The sequence below is a fragment of the Podarcis filfolensis genome (assembly GCF_964270895.1).
Source record: "Podarcis filfolensis genome assembly, chromosome: 4".
Lineage (NCBI taxonomy): Eukaryota > Metazoa > Chordata > Lepidosauria > Squamata > Lacertidae > Podarcis > Podarcis filfolensis.
Genome location: NC_139607.1, coordinates 54228187 through 54246738, shown reverse-complemented (window position 1 = coordinate 54246738; position 18552 = coordinate 54228187). Strand labels below are relative to the sequence as shown.

At 40.2% G+C, this 18552-nt stretch overlaps 1 protein-coding gene across 2 annotated transcripts; it reads left to right on the top strand.

Moving 5' to 3' along the window:
* The first annotated feature begins 181 nt into the window (after positions 1-181).
* USP16 (ubiquitin specific peptidase 16) lies at positions 182-17960 on the top strand. Of its 2 annotated transcripts, none has more exons than XM_083611289.1 (18): positions 182-329; positions 4278-4380; positions 5695-5876; positions 6070-6173; positions 7160-7263; positions 7500-7687; positions 8121-8216; positions 8828-8958; positions 9653-9740; positions 10187-10265; positions 10889-10980; positions 11515-11568; positions 13011-13187; positions 14233-14893; positions 15507-15601; positions 15841-15927; positions 17394-17550; positions 17650-17960. In XM_083611289.1, exons 2-18 carry the CDS (start codon positions 4320-4322, stop codon positions 17772-17774), a joined length of 2481 nt encoding a protein of 826 aa, XP_083467415.1. In that variant the 5' UTR covers positions 182-329; positions 4278-4319; the 3' UTR covers positions 17775-17960. The 2 variants fall into 2 exon arrangements, with proteins under 2 accessions (XP_083467415.1, XP_083467416.1); XM_083611290.1 differs by lacking the exon at positions 182-329 and adding an exon at positions 2181-2306.
* Positions 17961-18552: the final 592 nt, after the last annotated feature.

The following is an 18552-nucleotide window of genomic DNA, read 5'->3' as shown; positions in this document are numbered from 1 at the left end:
CGTTTTCCTATTGGCTCTGGCTTTTGTCAGTAAGGGCAGACTAGGCGGGGTTAAGGTGACGTAACCAATCAAAGCTGGGGACTGCCTCCCACCCGGCAAGTTGCGGCGCGTTCTAGTAGAAATTGCAGCGAAGCTCGTTTTCTGAAGGAGAGAGAGGAGAGCTGGGCCAGTCGCGAGCTGCGTGTTTCTCCCTCGACTCTCAGACGGTGACGCGCCGCAGAGGCTGCCACGGAGCAGTGGGGACTGTTGGTCTCTCCAGGCATGCGGGGTGCTGTCGCGGGGCTTTATTTGTATCTCCTTCACCAGACTTTTCGCTTAACGGCTTGCGGGTGAGTAGTACCATCCCTCTTAAGCCCATGTAGTCGCAAAGGAGTCGGCGGCGGCGGCAGTGCCCGGTCTGCCTTGGCTTGGCTTTCTTGGAGAGGCAGAATATTTTGCCCTTCCAACCTGAGGCTGCCAACTTCTGAAGGGCTCTACTCCTGGGTATGAAGGGAGGGGAGGACAAGGTTTTGTGTGACTGCGCAGGAACACGAGCTGGGTCCAAGAAGTGCAGCACTCCGTGTCCGGTTAAGGAAAGTGGCCAATTCTCTTGCTGGTCTTTGGTCCTGCGCCTGTTAACGGCAGCAGGACATGCAGAAGTTTCGCGGGGGGGGGGGCTATTTTCTTAAGATGGAAAGGCAGGCTTTGGGAAAGACAGGATTTGGCCCCCGCAATAATTTGAGCGCGCTCCCTGCCATTAACGTGCGCTAAGGAAATGGCACTGGCCAAGCAAGTCACGGGGATAAAAAGTCGTTGTTGTTTAGTCGTGTCCGACTCTTCGTGACCCCATGGACCAGAGCACGCCAGGCACTCCTGTCTTCCACTGCCTCCCGCAGTTTGGTCAAAAGAAGTTGTAGGGAAATGTTCTCACCGGTTTTAAGGTCTGCATGCAGGGCAGGTTAGCTATTTACAGTACAGTATTCCCAACACTTGGTTTTATTTGTGGTTTTTTTATATTTCAAATTGTCTTTTTAAATTGTCCAGTAGCACCTTATAGACCAACTAAGTTTGTTCTGGTATAAGCTTTCGTGTGCATGCACACTTCTTCAGATACACTGAAGCAGAAGTCACCAGACCCTTATACAGTCATACCTCGGGTTACAGCCTTTTCAGGTTGCGGACCACCGAAACCCGATAGTACTGGAATGGGTTACTTCCGGGTTTCGGTCTTCGCAGAAGCGCCGAATTGCAACACGTGCATGCGCAGATGCAGGTTGCGAACATGCATCCCACACAGATCACGTTCGCAACCCGAGTATCCACTGTATGTAGTGGGACGGTGGGGTGGGGTATTTCTCAGTAGGGTAGTAGGGGATGGGTGATTGGCTCAATGGGTATGGTAAACATGTTGATGACTGCAATTAGTCCTACAGGAAAAAGCAAGGGATAGTATGCAGATGACCAAAAATAGCTTTAGCATGTGTAATGAGACAAGAATCCAATGTCTCTATTCAGACGAGGTCTCTCCGTAGTTTTCAGTTTGGTAATAAGTTGTAATTCAGCAACTTCTCTTTCAAGTCTATTTCTGAAATTCTTTTGTAATAAGGCAGCTGCTTTGAGATCTTGTATTGGATGTCCTGGGAGATTGAAGTGGTGTCCTACTGGTTTCTCTGTCTTGTGATTCCTGATGTCAGTTTTTTGTTCATTTATCCTTTGGCATTGGGTTTGGCCTGTTTGTCCAATATAGAGAGTTGAAGGATACTGCTTCTAACGTTTTGTATGCCATAAAATGCTAGCAGTAACACACTTGTGAAGAAACAGGTGTTTTCCTCCTCTCACAGCATCCCAGTTGTTAATAATTCAGTGGATGCAAGGGAATGAGGATGTGTCCGAAACTGCTCAATAACCATGCTTGTGTGAGCATTTACTTGTTTTATGTCATAGGAAAGGGCCTTAAATTTAAAACTGTATGCCCTGAATTGTGTTTAACTCCTGTCAGAACACGAGACTCTTAATCTCAGGGTCGTGGTTTCAAGCCCCATGTTGGGTTAAAAGATTCCTGCATTGCAGGGGGTTGGACTAGATTACCCTTGGGATCCCTTCCAACTCCAGAATTCTGGGAAACTAATTGAGTTAAAAGTGAGAAAGAAGCAGAAATATGGACTTGTAATATGGACTTACATCAATGTAAAAGACTGCTCTTCCCTTTTCCAGGGGTGCTGTTTCTACCACAGAGATTGCGGTGAGTAATAGTGCAGAAAGTTGAGCAAAGTATTCCAGGGACTTGACCTACACTGAATTTGTTTTTGTAGGGAGGAGAAGCCAGAGTAGGTAGACTATTTTGAAAACATATGTAAAGATGTCACAGTAGTCATTCTTGAGTAATCCCTACAGCAGTACAGTTATACTGTATTTGCAGAAAGTCTATTTATTTGTCAGCATGTATCCCTGCTGTGCAGGCAGTCTATGGGGATTGGAATATGAACAGCCCTAAACTGTTCATAGTTAACATACACAAAAATGCATTTACCTTTCTGATTACTGTTGTGTTAAAAAAAATGAAAAACCAAGATTAGGATCTGAAAGCTGCTATAGGCATGGCCAGTGGATCTTTGTTGTTCAGATTATTTTTTTTAAATAGTCAAAAGTTTGCTCTGTGTCCTGGCTATTCCATATTGGACACATGAAGCTAAGTCACGTGTTTCTCAGGATAATTTCCAAAATAGAATGTAAGTTCTATATAATCAGGCTAACCTGTCATTTGCCCAGGGAAGCAGCAACAATAGGAGCAAAATATGTACAAGCATGTAGAATATGTGGTAGAGGTAACAGCAAATCAAGACCACCAAAACCTGTACTACTGAAGTTTGTGCTGGCAAATAAATATGTTCCCTAATATTTTCTGTTGCAGAACGTTACCTGAACACACCCTGCGCTCCTCCTGGGGCTGCAAAGGGTTAGTTTAAGCTCTGGTTTGCTAGTAAAACTGAATTTCTGTGACGAGAAATGATGCATGTCCCAAAAGTGTGTCACCAACTTGAAAAGTTTGGAAAGCTCTGATCTAAATCCACACCCTTATATTGTAGCATTTTGTAGTTTAGTATGTGATATCCCATCAGACTAGCTTAACCTGCTGTGCTAGAACATGATACTTCACTTCATATTTAGCCTCTGAAATATTATCTGCCGCACTTGTATGCATGTCAGTAATTTTATTTATTACATTTATATCCTACTTTTCCTCAAAGAAGCTCAGGGCAGTACACAGGGGGCTCTCCCATTTTATCCTCTCAACAACACTATTGTGACAAAGAAAAAATGACTTGCCTGTGACCACCCAGAGAGCTTTAGGGTTAAGCATGGATTTGAACTCAGTATCTTTGCAGTCAAAAGTCCAATGTTATATAATAGACTGCATGAGCACTCTCATTGAGTTGCAGCCTTCCTGTACACAGTGGCACATTTAAGGGATCAAATCTTGGCTTGATAAGCCAAGATACAAATAACTTTCTGGTAACAGCTTTGTTTCTTCACAGGACAAGTAACCTACAGTTAACCATAGCTTCCAATTATGTCCAGATTTGAAACTGGTTAGCAGCTTCTAAACAAGCCAGGATATGGAAGCCAATGTCAAAAAATGGCATACAATTAAGCAAAAAAATGATAGTTTCTCGGTTCAAGTGTAATGAGAAGCTATGGTTAAGTGAAGTTTCCTGAAGTGGGGGGAGCAGTGTGGCTACATGCAAGTGCCTGAAGCTCATGCATATCTCAGCTTCTGAAGCTGACATTTGGTTATCTGAATATACCCAATATATTCCAAAAATGCATTCTGCTGTTAAACAAATTTGTATACAGTGGTACCTCGGGTTACAGACGCTTCAGGTTACAGACTCCACTAACTCAGAAATAGTACCTCAGGTTAAGAACTTTGTTTCAGGGTGAGAACAGAAATCGTGCAGTGGGAGGCCCCATTAGCTAAAGTGGTACCTCAGGTTAAGAATAGTTTCAGGTTAAGAACGGACCTCCAGAACGAATTAAGTTCTTAACCCGAGGTACCACCGTACTTTGTGCAAATCTTTCAGATGGATTTTGGGCTTGCTTGGTTGCAGTTTTGCCACTTTCAACCTCAATTTCCAAGGACTGATACAAGAAAGGAAAATATGACTGGTGACACAAACTCTACCCCACTTGCTCCATCACCTTGAGGAATTGGGTCTTGAATGTCTTCTAGTGTAGTTGCTTTTAGTTTTTTAGGTCTCCTTCAAAATTGAGAATGATAAAATTTCTTTCTCTTTTAGGCCATAAATGTTTGATGTGAAATAAAACCTTGGAGCAGCAGCATGGGAAGAAGACGAACAAAGGGGAAAAACATGCCACCAGATGACTCACCGGATATAGCAGGTATGCTTTGTAATTGTAATACTGTCAATCAGTTTCATAGCTCTGAGGAAGAAAGAGTTTATACTCTTATTTCCTTGGCAGAAATGTAATATCTCAAACGTGTTTGTCCTAGTGCAAATCAAATAATGTAGAGAACAACAGTATTTAAATTCATATTTAAGGGGCAATCCCATTATTTAATTTACAGTAGGCCTTGGACTTGCCGAACGTTTGACTCCAGGGAAAGGTTTGCCCTTCTCAGTGAAATTTATGGGTTAACATTTACGTTTGCCCGACTCCTGTTGACTTCATTGCCTAGTTTTATCTGAATTGGGACAAAACATCTGACAATTAGCTTGGAACCCTGATGCTCTATGATCATAGTCATGATGAGAAGATTAAACAGCAGTGTAGCTTTATCCTCAGTATGAAATGGCATAATTACTTTTCTTCTCCCGCCTGAACCTCCCTGTGTAAAAACAGGTTTGTTGTGCTTGTGATCCCATTATTTCCAATCCTTAAATAAATAATATCCATTTGTTCAGTTATTAAATCTCTTTTGGTAGATATATGACAAAAATAGGACATTGGAATGGGGCTTGGGAAAGGGCACAGCATTAAGACCATGTCAGAAAGAAGGCAGGGATACTGGGTTATATAAGTTCATGCAGTTAAAGGAAGACACCTGATTCTTTTAAAGAAAAAAAGTTTTAAGAACAAATAAAACAGGTCTTGCTCAGAGAGCTATAGAGCTTTCATTTTGTACAAAAATTCACAAGGTCTGCTGGAAGCTTTAGTAGAGCAGCACCAGCAACTATTACTTCTTCCCACAGTTCTTTGGCTATACAGTGGTACCTCGGGTTACATACACTTCAGGTTACAGACTCCGCTAACCCAGAAATAGTACCTCGGGTTAAGAACTTTGCTTCAGGATGAGAACAGAAATCACACGGCGGCAGCGCAGCAGCAGCGGGAGGCCCCATTAGCTAAATTGGTGCTTCAGGTTAAGAACAGTTTCAGGTTAAGAACGTACCTCCAGAACGAATTAAGTACATAACCAGAGGTACCACTGTATGCCTTAGGTTTTTGTTCATTTATCACACCAGTGTCTCACTGTGCACCCAGGAGGCCACTGTGGCAGATGTAGAATTGTATCATTTTTGTTCTCACAACAACTCTGTGAGGTAGGTTAGGTTGCAGGACAATAATTTGCCCAAAGCCACCAGGGGAGTTGCACTGTACAGCAGAGATTGGAGTATCTCTACCCCCACACCACATTCGTTCTAAATAATGTCCCTTTTAAATTTGCCTTGCCTTGTTGAAACTTCCCAATAGAACCTATATGCAAGCACCTTCGCAAAGGATTGGAACAAGGTGGCCTGAAAAAGGTGTTGCAGAATGTGGACTGGAGCTCCTGTCAGGATTGCCGAACATCAGACAGTGAGACCCGTGAGAAATCTGAAGAGAAAGCAGAAGATGGACCTACAATATGGTTATGCCTGAAATGTGGCCACACGGTATTTTTTCCCCTATAATATGCATACCAAGGGTGGGAAATGTATAATTGCTTTGTTTCATTAGCACTGAACAGTACTCCTTATAGTAGAACTATTCCTTATTGCAACTATTTGAAGGTTTCACTTTAAAAAGTTTAATTCAGTAACTGTTGATTTGCAACCTTTATTGTATTTGCAACTGTTGCTATTCCAGGGCTGTGGCAGAAATTCTCAAGAACAACATGCCATAAAGCATTTTGAAACACCAAGATCAGAACCTCATTGTTTGGTTCTCAGTTTGGACAACTGGAGTGTGTGGTGAGTTTATCAATATTCCAGTTAGAAGGATACATGGGTTTTTCCCAAACGTTATTGGAATTATTATGTAACTTTTTGTGCAGTGTACCTGACTTATTTTATTTACCATTTCTGTCATGCTTTGGCTGCATACTTAGTTTTCTCTCTTCCTCCTGTATGAGGGATTCCTCTTACACCATCTTCCTATAGAAACCATTATGGAGCTCTTATTCTGAATATGTGCCAGCACACATGGAGTGCAGCATATAACAAAAAAGGGAATCGCTACCTAAATTCTTGTGTTGTCATACTAATTAAGGGCCTTGTAATTCATCCCAGACTACAAACATTCTTTCATATTTTCTGTGGCAGTAACATGGTTTATCATAAATGCTTTCTATTTTCTTGAGAGGCTCACCGCTATAGTGATTCTGAACCCCTTCCCCATATTGTCATAGCATTTGTGTTGTAAATTGTTTATAAATATCTCTGGCACACACACAAAAGCTTATACATCAGAAATTAAGGATTAAATAATACATGATAACTAGTAGCAATAATCAAGTACTAAGATTGTGTTAATCTTGTATTGATTTATTAGGAAACAAGAACTCTGCGGCTCTGTGAGACTTCTAAGTGAACTTACTAGAATTTGCTGCTAATATAGATTTGATTCCTTGATTTATACAATATATCAAGTTTAGTCTTAAAATTGCTGTATTTGTCTACTGTGCAAAATTGTTTGTCATAGACAACAGCTTCTGAGAACTTAATAGCTGGACATTTTGTAGTAAAGAACTGCAAAGTTCTAGCTGAATATATATATATATATATATATATATATATATATATATATATGGATCTGATAACCACTTTCATATCATATGTGAATACAAATTTAGTTTGAAATGTATCTACATCATGATATGCACTTTCTTTTGAAGCCAGCTGCACTGGGCTTCTGGGTTTTTTTTATTAATCTTCTTTTCTCCTTTTTGTGGATGCAGGTGCTATTTGTGTGACAACGATGTGCCATACAATAGTAATGGTCAATTGGGCCAGCTTGTGGATTATGTTAGAAAACAAGCACATGTGAACATGCAGAATACAGGTAAGTTCTGACATCATTGGGACGTGCCTACTGATTTAGAAATTGATGGGTTTTTTGTTCACTGTCACCTTCCAGACTAGAATGTACTAGAAATGTCAATTTACTTTTGTTATGTGTAGCAATGAATAGACCTTAGGAGGTCTAGCTTTTCTCTGAGTAGTATTAGTAATTGCTGCATCCTAACATCTCTCGATTTATTGCATTTTGAAACACAAAATGAATTGTTTTTATTTCAGCATCAAAAGAAGAAGAAAACAAGCCATTGGAAAACAAAAAAATAAAAGACCACCGAAATGAGGAAGAGAGGGAGAAAAAAGAGATATTGATGAAGGACAACAAACTTCATTTAAATGGCAATGCAGAAGTGACAGTGAAGGGCCTCAGTAACCTGGGGAATACCTGTTTCTTTAATGCAGTTCTGCAGGTATGGTGGAGATTCCTAGCAACTCCTAGACTCCTGATCTCCCCCCACCCTCATTTGTGCTGAAGTAGCAAAAGGAGCTTCATTGCTTACCAGTTCTGTTTCTTGACAAATATCAAGTTGCAAGCTCTTATCTTTTAAATCCCTGTATACCCAGTATTATGAAATGTATTATCCTGAATGCATTTGTCTGATTGCTGGGGAACAAAACCTCTTAGGGTAGGCTTTGTCCTGAATGCTAATAGCGTGAGGTGGAGAAGTGGGAAAATTTTTGTGGGAAAATGATTGTCATTTTTCTTGCTGACAATCTTGTTCGCTGCCTTTATTTGAATAAATTGTGGTCTCAAAAGGATTTTGAACATAAGGAAATGTTTCTAGGTATGACAGTGAGTTCCCAAACGTGTTAATCATTGACTCTAAAAAAAATTTCCTGCAGAACTTATCACAAACACCAGTTCTGAGAGAGCTGCTAAAGGAGGTTAAAATGCCGGACTTGGCAGTTACACTTGAACCACCAGAATTCTCAATAACGGTATGTTAGCTGTTGTTTTATGGTGTGTTGAAATTTTTAAGAGGTGGATTTAAGCAAGCTTTACCAAAAAGCCTGTGTCTGGAGGTTCTTTGATCAGTCTGGCATTTTGGCGATGGCCAGGTCAGTTGACGCCGTGGCCTGCTTCAGATACAATGGCTTAGTGCTATATGAATAAGCCCCAGGCTCATTTACTACCTCATCCTGCTCCTGTGTTATAATGTCGAAAATATCAGAAGCTTTCATTTCAGTTTCTAGCTAACCACACTTGAGCATCATGTCCAAGCCTGAACAGATGTGTTTAGCCTTAATTAGTTTCAGAAAACAAACCCATGATAGCTCCTTTTCAACCCCTTGACCCATGTCCCAGGCATTTTCTTTCCTCATGGTTCCCTGACCCTCATGACTAGCTGTGTGAAGGAAAGGGGCAGAAATTCCCATTGTGTGATAATTCTTTTGCAAATGCTGCACTGGATACAGGCTACAAAATTTACAAAAATACACATTTTGTTGAGGGCAGTCCAGATGTTTTTCTATATCGCTTCAAATGAATGAATGGCAAATTACTTGTTAAAATGTATGTAATACAAATGCTCTCTTTGTGTGGTGTTCAGGAACCCATGATAGTTACACTTGATCAGCCAAGACCTCTTACACTAGCCATGTGTCAGTTTCTGACAGAAATGCAAGAGACTAAAAAAGGAACTGTGACCCCCAAAGAACTCTTCTCTCAGATCTGTAAAAAGTGAGTATCTGCCTGAGTTGTAATGTTAATATTGAAAAAGCTTACATAAAACAGTGAATTGCATATATTGGTTGGTCTATAGAGCAATTTGATTGGGTTAAGGCATTTTAGGTTGTATTTCTTCCTGTACATCATGAGATGTTAGCATTGTCTTATAAATACTTGAAGCTGAAAGCAGGCTTCATGTCCACATGTCTCAGTTTCAGTCCTGATTAGTTTATGCCACAGTGACCAATAAAAGGCTTACAGATTATGGTTTGCTGGGAATGAAGCAAATCACAACCCCAGGTTTGGACATAACCCCAAGCCAGGGATCATGGCTTGTTCCCCCACCCATGATTGGGAGTCGCAAAGAAACCAAGATCACCACATTCATGGTAAACCATTACCAAGGCCAGTGGTATCGATTTCTAATTAGACATGCAAAGGATTGTGCTGTACATTTATTTAAGAAACAACATGTTTGATCTTTATGATGACTGCCAAAATTATGTAAGGAACAATAAAATGAAACAAGGAAGTTTCTTTTTTATAACTTCCTAGAATAATGTAAAAAACAAAAGAAGAGCTCTTAAGTGATGTGAGCCTTTGTTTTTCCCTACCAAGTTATTTCCCCACTTTTTAAATGTTTATATGTCCTTACTGTAATATTTTGAATTTAAATCTTTATCCTTTATGTTGTTATATTTAACAGAGCTATACGATTTAAAGGTTATCAACAGCAAGACAGCCAGGAACTGCTTCGCTATTTATTAGATGGCATGCGGACAGAAGAAATCCAAGTAAGTATCTAGTACAGAATGTCTGCAGCCTGGAACTCCCTGTCCTCTTAGTGCACAAAGAGCATTGTGGAGAATGGTGGGGCAGAACAAAGGTCAAGTGGGTGGTTCAGCCCCACTGCACCATCCACTGCTGCTTGCTGGGAAAGGTGTCTATACTTAATTCTGAGTAAATATGCATGAAATTGGGCTGTCACAGAATCAGAAATGGGAAAAAATATGTGTATATTAATTATAACAGAGAGTATTTATTTCCTGACATCTTTCGGTATTGGCAAATGTGCCCATAGGCCCCAAACGCTTGGAAATCCCTGCTTTATAATGCAGGAATATGTAGAGTAGCTATCTGTTTTTACTGTTAAGGTGGTGATTAAACTTGATGTTTAGTAGAATGAACAACAACAAAAATGTTTAGCTTTGTTACAATTTACAATTCTATTTATTTCTAGCGTATTTCTGCTGGAATTTTTAAGGCACTGAATAATTCTACTGATAAAGAAAATGAAGAACTAAAAAAGAAGATCAAAGGTAACAACTTCTATCAGTTCCTCACCTTGGGCATTGTTTCTATATTAATTTTGGTATCCAAAGAGTTGCATATGAAACATGTGCTCATTTCTGCCCTGTCACAACCACAAAAAAAGGCTGCTGAGGATTCTCCAGAAAAGGATGTGATATGTGCCAGGGGAAATTATTGGGGAAATTAATTTTCTTCCTGCCTTATGTGCATGCAGAGGTGCTTTTCACTCACACCAGATCCTTGCTGATAAATAAATAACTGAAAGTTGCATCAAAATTGCTTGGCAGTCGATAGCACTTTCAAAAGTGGGTTGTGATATGGGGAAGTGGGGCTGTTTCATGTGTTTAATAATTCCAGTGGACATGAGCAAATGCTTTGCATCTTTTTCAATTCCAACCCATCTATTCACTGGAGAAAGAAAAACAATAATTAATATATAGAATGTTCACCGTACCATTGGGAACTATTATTCAACTCCATTTCACTTCTCCTTTCCTAAGGAGCTATAATGTCTTAATGTTTCTTATTGGTTGGGAGTGGGGGTATCATCTTGTTCAACTCACTGTAGCTCTTCATACAATAACATCCTCAGATCAAGATAAAGTTTTAATGCTTTCTCTTAATATTTCAGAGTATGAAAAGGGAAAGGTGACACTGAGCTTTGTGGACCGTATTTTTGGTGGAGAATTAACAAGCACAATCATGTGTGAGGAGTGCCAAACTGTAAGTGGCTTTCCTTTTTGATATAACCTAAATAGCTTATAAATTTGGTGACAAGCAGAATGACACAAGGGCTCTCTTTGCTGTTGCTGACTTGAGATTTCTATAATGACCTACATCCCAGACACTACCTTTGATGGGGGAATGAAGTGTGCATGAGTATGTCCTATAGTTCTACAAGTGTTCTTGCAGAACTGGAAATCTTATAAGCTGGAAGATTTCCAGTCACCTATTGGCTTTTACTTGTAATTCCAAAAAATGTTGGTATTTACATTCAGGTGAAAGAATAGAGCGATAATAGCAGCCCAGTCTGCTTTTGTATCTTGCTTTCCTACTTTCAAGAATGGGACTTCTTATCCTTCTTTGGCACCTAATCTTAGATTTGAGCACTCTCTCTCACTCACAGCACTGGGATCCCCCACCCCTTGAAGCTGGGGATTATTTTTCAATAAACGTATTTTCACATAACAGAAGATATAATGGTTGTTCTTAAACTCAGGCGATTTTTCTAATACTATGATAAAACGTGTATTTCAGATTTCATTAGTGCACGAGTCATTCCTTGATTTGTCACTGCCTGTCTTAAATGAGGTAAGATCAGATTGCTCTTTTTTTTAGGCTGTTGTGCTCATGGAATGACTTTGTGCATCAAAACTTCTCTTCCCTCTGTTTTCCCCTACATGCCTCCCACAACTCTCCCAGCCCTCCAGAGCAGATGGTGGGGGGTTCAGCGAGAGGAGAGGGAGGAGAACTTCAATTGTGCAAACAGAAGTCATTCTACAGTTGGTATCCTTGTGCTCACAGAAGAGCTTTTGATCTAGTAGACGTCTTTGTTAAAAGAAGAGGAAGGGAAGCAATTTTTGCCAATTCCTCCTCCAGCCCCAAGAATCCCCTGAAAATCATTTCCAAAAAGCAGGAGACCCTCCAGAACAGCATGGAAGATAGCATGTTGTTGTTGTTTAGTCATTTAGTCATGTCCGACTCTTCGTGACCCCATGGACCAGAGCATGCCAGGCACTCCTGTCTTCCACTGCCTCCCGCAGTTTGGTCAGACTCATGTTTATAGCTCCGAGAACACCGTCCAACCATCTTGTCCTCTGTCGTCCCCTTCTCCTTGTGCCCTCAATCTTTCCCAACTTCAGGGTCTTTTCCAGGGAGTCTTCTCTTCTCATGAGGTGGCCAAAGTACTGGAGCCTCAGCTTCACGATCTGTCCTTCCAGTGAGCACTCAGGGCTGATTTCCTGAAGAATGGATACGTTTGATCTTCTTGCAGTCCAGGGGAAGATAGCATAGGATTGCAGAAGAGAGAATAATATGAAATTGATTTCCATCTTCTGTCAGTAGCAGAGGCATCCACTGAATGAAAGTTCTGCATATATGAGGAGAGGGGTTGCTGATTCCCCCTACCCATCAGCATAGGTGCCGTGTACCTCAAGGGACATGCTTCGAGAAAGTCTTCAAATTTTTTAGAACATTTTTTTAGGGGGGGGGGGTGGGACAGTGAAGCTTGCAGTAAGAGAATTTCCAAAATCAGGCATGCAGCTGTACAAATTTATATGTGTACTACCATTTATTACATTTTATGGGTGCTTGCTCTCAAGCCCATCACTTATATGGGGTTCCTAAAAAGCTAATGGAGTAAACCATTCCTCCCTGCTAAAACAGCAGGGACGAGGATCCTTTACCCCTCAAGAAATTGTCCAACTCCCATAAGCCCAGCTGGTGGTCAGAAATGTAGTCCAGCAACATCGGCAGCAGTGCTTGGCATGCTGGGTTCTCCTGCCTTCATCAGTGAGATAGGATATAAAGGAAAGCCCTACCCCTTGTTCTTAAATTTGAATGTGGTGAGGAACATTCAAAGAAAACCCCACTTTCCAACAAACTGTTGTGAACAATAGAAATATCCAGCTGAATATTCCCTCCCCCCCCCCCCATCCTGTTTTCCTTTGTTCATTTGATGTGCCAGTATCAACCCAAATATTGGAGTTGACGTCCCACCATGTCTCTGAACTGTTTATCGCTTTCTTTTTAAGGGTGGCAAGAAAAAACCCAATAATAATAATAATGTTAGAAAGATGCAAGAAAAAGAGATTGAAGATGATGAAGACAACACAGGGAATGATTGTTATTTGAAGGAGAAAGAGGAGACTCCTGGTACAAGTAAGCATCTCCTGAAAAAGGCAAAGAAAATGGCCAAAAAGCAATCAAAGGTTAGTAGAGTATCAAAGTAGAAAGCAGTTCTGTACACTTACCTCTTAAATACGGTTGGTTGAAGAGTTGCTACTAGTACTGCACTGAGCATTGTAGGGTTTTGGTAGGGGTGTTAAGAAAGCCCCCCCCCCTTCTCCTACTCTTGTGCAGTTGCTTACTCCTGTTTTACACAGCCTTTGTTTTTCTCCCATCTCCCGCTGTTTGCGCATCTGTTTAACTTGTAAGGACTTCGTCACTGCAGAATCACATGACAATCGCGGATCACCTAACAAACATATTATGCTGCAATGTAGCCATATAACTGATAGTGAACACAGGCCTCTTACTGCTCTTATTCTGAATAGAATAGAAGGTATGCATCCCTGTTGCCCAGACATTAAGGCCAGTGCTCTATCTTGCCAGATTGCACTGGCTGTTTCATTGCTCATCTGGACTCATTTTCACCTCAGTCCAGTTTTTAAAGTTGAGCATATGTGACTAAATGCATATATTTGTACTGCATTACTTTCCGATAGGCATCCCCATCCACATTCTGTCTCTGCTAACCAAGTGTTGAGAGAGCACTGGCATTATTCTAGCCAACAAAGCAAATTGTCAAGGAGATTGCTAATTTGTAAAATGGTGGAATATGTGCTCTTAAAACAGCAGTGAGGACCACCCTTGTTCAGCTGCCATTAGCCTTGGCCAGAATGGCCAGTGATGAAGGATGATGGGGGGGGGGTAGCCAAGCATTAGTAGAGCCACAGGTTCCCATCCCTGTCTTAGGTGCTTCCTTCCCACAAATTGTTGTAAATCCCTTATTTTTACCTGTTGTTCGTTTGGCTGAACTACCGAACTATTTCATCTACACCAGATCATGGTTTGGCCTTAAGTTTGAAGACAGCCTTACTGCTTACACCTCGTAAAAGCATCTATATGTAAATTAATTTGGAAGTTCGGTATATACCAAACTTAAATGCCGTATCGTTTTATATATCTCTGTGCAGCACAAATTAGGATAATTGTCCTTTCGGTACCCTTAATTTCTTGCATTTCCTTTGACAGAACCAACGCCGCCAGCAAAAAATGCAAGAAAAGGTAATCCCACTAACAGAGATCTGTGCCACTGAAAAAACGGAAGGTGATCATAATTGCAGCAGTGAAACTGTAGGAAATGATTCTGAGGGTACTAGCCTAAAACAAGACGAGGAGTCATGTAACCCATGTGAAGAGCAGTGCATGGATCAGAAAGAGAGTATGAATGAGCAAGAGGGAACAACTGAAGTACAGAATGAAAATACAGGAAGTTCTGACCAAGAGGCAAACAATGAAGCCACAATGGCTGTGACCACAGAAGGCTTGGTTTCTGCTGTACAGTGTATTAATAAACATGACAATCTGCCTGCCAAACACGATAGTCTTGATGAAGATGAGGATATTACCAATGGCTTTAACAAATTATCCTTGGATGAAGAGCCTAGCGACGATTCAGAAAGCTTGAATGATCTTCACGATTCTGAGACAAAAATGTATGAAGTAGTAAATGAGGATCCAGAAACAGCATTTTGTACCCTTGCAAACAGAGAACCTATGAACACAGAAGAAGGTTCAGTGCTTCATTGCTTGTATCAGTTCACTCATAATGAGAAACTTTGTGAGAACAATAAACTGCTGTGTGATGTATGCACACAGAGGCAAGTTTGTGGACCAAAGACCTCTGGAAAAAGTATGCTCTTAAATATTTTCTTACCATGTCAGCCTAGCATATATGACTTCACAGGGAGCAGGGAGGGAAGTTGGAAGTGCGTGTATAGCTGTTATAAAGGCATAGACAACTGCATGTAGTAGTGTCCTAAGTAATCCTAGAGAATTGGAGATAGTCGTTTAGAGTGAGTATACAATTTGGCTGAAGTTGTATTTTTGAAAACTAATCACATAGTGACAAAACTGAATGGGAGTAGCAGCTTTGATATTTGTTTATTCAAAAACAGTTGTTTTCCAGATGTTTTGGACCACAGTTCCCAAGCTTTCAGCTTGGACTGATGGGAGCTGTAGTCAAAAACATCTTCAAGGTACAAAGTTGGTAAAGGCTGGTATACATTAATTTGTTTGTATTTTGAATGTTACAAATTTATAAAGGTCATTGTGAAAAACTCTATGAAGCATGAGCTCAGAATCGGAGTAGCATAAATTGAGCTCTTTTCAGTCAAAGCGGTCAAAGTTTTAGCATGCCTGAAGTCTCAAATTATGTGATCCGTTATATTGCGTTAGAACAATTCCATGACAGCGTTCTTTAAAATCTAATAAATCTTATTTTGTTTTTTTCTTTTGTTCTGCAGATGTCAAGAAACATGTATACACTAATGCCAAAAAACAAATGCTTATTTCTCTCGCTCCTCCAATTCTAACGCTTCATTTAAAAAGATTTCAACAGGTATAAATGTTTCTGTAAAATAAGTTTTAAGTCCTTGGCTTCATCACTGTAAGCAGCATTGCTCGAGAGAGAAACGGGGAAAATTCTTATTGCCATATTACAATTATATTTGAGCTATAAAAGAAATAATTTAAATTTTTGAGAATTCTTGTCTTGAAGATCAGAAGCTTTGTTCTTAAATCACTAGATTGTGTAATTTTTATGCATTTTATTTGCCACTGTCTCTGCTCTCCTTCTAGACAGGATATAATCTCCAAAAAGTGAACAAGCACATAAAATTTCCTGAAGTAATGGACTTGGCTCCTTTCTGCTCAGTTAAGTGCAAGGTAAGCAAAGAGAAAGTCTATTTAAATTTCCACTATTTTTCAGTAGCCTATTTCTCATGCAGAAGAACAGCTTTAAAAAGTCAGCTCACACAAGTTTAACTTGTGTGCATAAAATCTTGTGTGTATCCAGTAAAGAGATGCTTACTATGGGTATGTGAGCATTCAAAACCTGATAGCATCCTGTGCTTTTCATATATTATTACAGTATTACAGTATTTTAATTTTTTTGGAAACTGCCCAGAGTGGCTGGGGAAGCCCAGCCAGATGGGCGGGATATAAATAAATAAATTATTATTATTATTATTATTATTAATCGCATCCTACCTTTCTACAGAACTTTCTCCCTCCTTCCAATCCCAAATATCCATCTGTTTCTTGAAGCATCCCAGTGGAAATAGCCATCATTGTCTCAAACTCAGTACATCAAAGACCCAACCTCTTTTCTCTGAAACCCACCCCTCATAATTTCTGGCTTCTGTCTTCCCTTGAGTGCCCCAGTGTGGCCTTAAAGTAAGCAGCCTAATGTGATGAGGGTGACTGGTTTGGAATAACCATATTTCTCTCCTGGCCATCATGCTGTCCTGGGAAATGCTGTTTCTTTCGTTCTAGATCTGACTCATTTAATTGTGAGCTCTATGAAAACAAGTTACTCTAGTTCCCCCATATACTAGATAGCCCATAGACACTGCTTTTGGGGTAAGATGATCCCCTGGTATTCCCTCAGTCCTGGACCACTAGGCTTCCACCAGAACCTAAAATAAACACTGCCCTGTTCAAATACATGCTACTGACCATTCTTAGGGCTCACCCACACCACTTTCTGTTTTTGATAGCCAGGTTGCTCACTAGGGAAAGATGGGTCTGAGCACAAAACATGTCATGGCCTAACTGTACTGGCTACCAATTCGTTTCTGGGCCTAATTCAAATTGCTGGTTTTCACCTATGAAGTCTTAAGGGGCTCAGGGCTGTACTACATCAGACTGCCTCTCCCCACGTGAACCAACCTGAGCTCTACGCTCTCACCTGAGGCTCTTTTCTCTGTGGGTGATAACACATGAATGGGCCTTTGCAGTGGTGCCTCCTTTGCCCTAGGAGGTATGCTTAGCATCACTCTTTTTTCAGGTGCCAGGCAAAAATATGGGTTATTCACCTAGGCCTTTGATTGTAATTTTAGTGGGGTGGGATCTATTTAGATAAGATTTGTGTGTTTTGGTCTGTTTTATCCTTTATCTCATTCTTAGCCAAGTTGTTTTATTATTCACCTTTTTCTATGTTTTTGTTTGAAATGCTCCTTTTATTAATAGATAAATGCTGTCCCTTATAGTGTTTCCTGTTTAATTAGCCGAGCTTAGTTATAACGCAAAGATAATTGTATACTAGAGCGGAAGAACGACCAAACGTTACGATTTTTGCTGATGCATTATAAAATCAACCTTGAAGTATTTTGGATATATTGTTTTCACAGAATGTTGTAGAGGGCAGTTCAAGAGTATTGTACTCTTTGTATGGTATTGTTGAACATAGTGGTACTATGAGATCTGGTCACTATACTGCCTATGTGAAGACGAGAGCTACTAACAACCAACTTTCTGATCTTGTCCTCCATGGCAAGATTGGACAAAGTAAGTAGCACCAGTGTTTTTACCCTAGATGACCAATGTAAAATTACTTTCTTGCCAAATTACTGGAATTTAATGACACAACTCTTCTTTTCTGTTCAGCTTCAGAGACTGAATCATCCAAAGGACAATGGTTTCATATTAGTGATACACATGTGCAAGCAGTCCCTTTAGCCAAAGTGCTGAATTCACAAGCATATCTTCTATTCTATGAAAGACTACTGTAAATGAGCCATTTTCTTTTACAGCTGATTTGAAACCAAGGAAAGTTGCACCAAAAAAAAAAAAGCTATCATGTTCAATTAACTTAATATTCCATGTTCAATTAACCTGATAATCTACACTGGTTTTGTCTTACCCACATCTGAACAGAACTTACATGCTTTTAAATAAAAAATAAATGTTTTATCTAACATGAATTTAAATGACATTTTTACCTCTTTTACGAACATTCTAGTGCTACATGGATGCAGAAGTAGGGCTCTTGTTCTCTTAAAAGTAGGCACAACTTTTTGCCGAGGGCCACATGTAACAAAGGCTATTAATACACATGCACCCATTTACTTCCCAACAGCAACAGTGTTGGAAGCAGTGGAAGGAGGAATCGGGAGCAGTGGAAGTTAAAAGGTGCTCTTAATGTCCCTGTACTAGGTGTGGGAACACGTTTTTTGCCTACCTGTGCCTTAAAGGCTTAGACCGCAATACAGAGCTACAGATGTCTTCTAATGCAACTTGGGAATGTGCCAAATGAAGTTACCTATTCAGCTTGTTGAAACGTGATGACTTATAGCCACTAGGAGAGAGGACCATAACTGGCCATGGATATGTTTTCTATGAAGGGTGGTGGCAGGATGTATATAGTATTTGTGGAGCCTAGAAGATAAACCAATTTGCAGGAATTCCTTGTGGAAAAAAATGGTTGGCTTAATTGGCAGTCTAGTCTCCCATTACCCCACATGGGTAACAGAAAATAGATTTACCCCACGTAGGATCAGAACCTAAGTA

What these genes read in the sequence shown, in the direction of transcription:
- USP16 (XM_083611289.1), top strand. Translation starts at nt 4,320, where the DNA reads ATGGGAAGAAGACGAACAAAGGGGAAAAACATGCCACCAGATGACTCA. An exon ending in TGTGTGAGGAGTGCCAAACT is followed by an intron (nt 10,981 to 11,514) that starts GTAAGTGGCTTT and finishes CGTGTATTTCAG; the next exon opens with ATTTCATTAGTGCACGAGTC. An exon ending in ATTTAAAAAGATTTCAACAG is followed by an intron (nt 15,602 to 15,840) that starts GTATAAATGTTT and finishes CTCTCCTTCTAG; the next exon opens with ACAGGATATAATCTCCAAAA.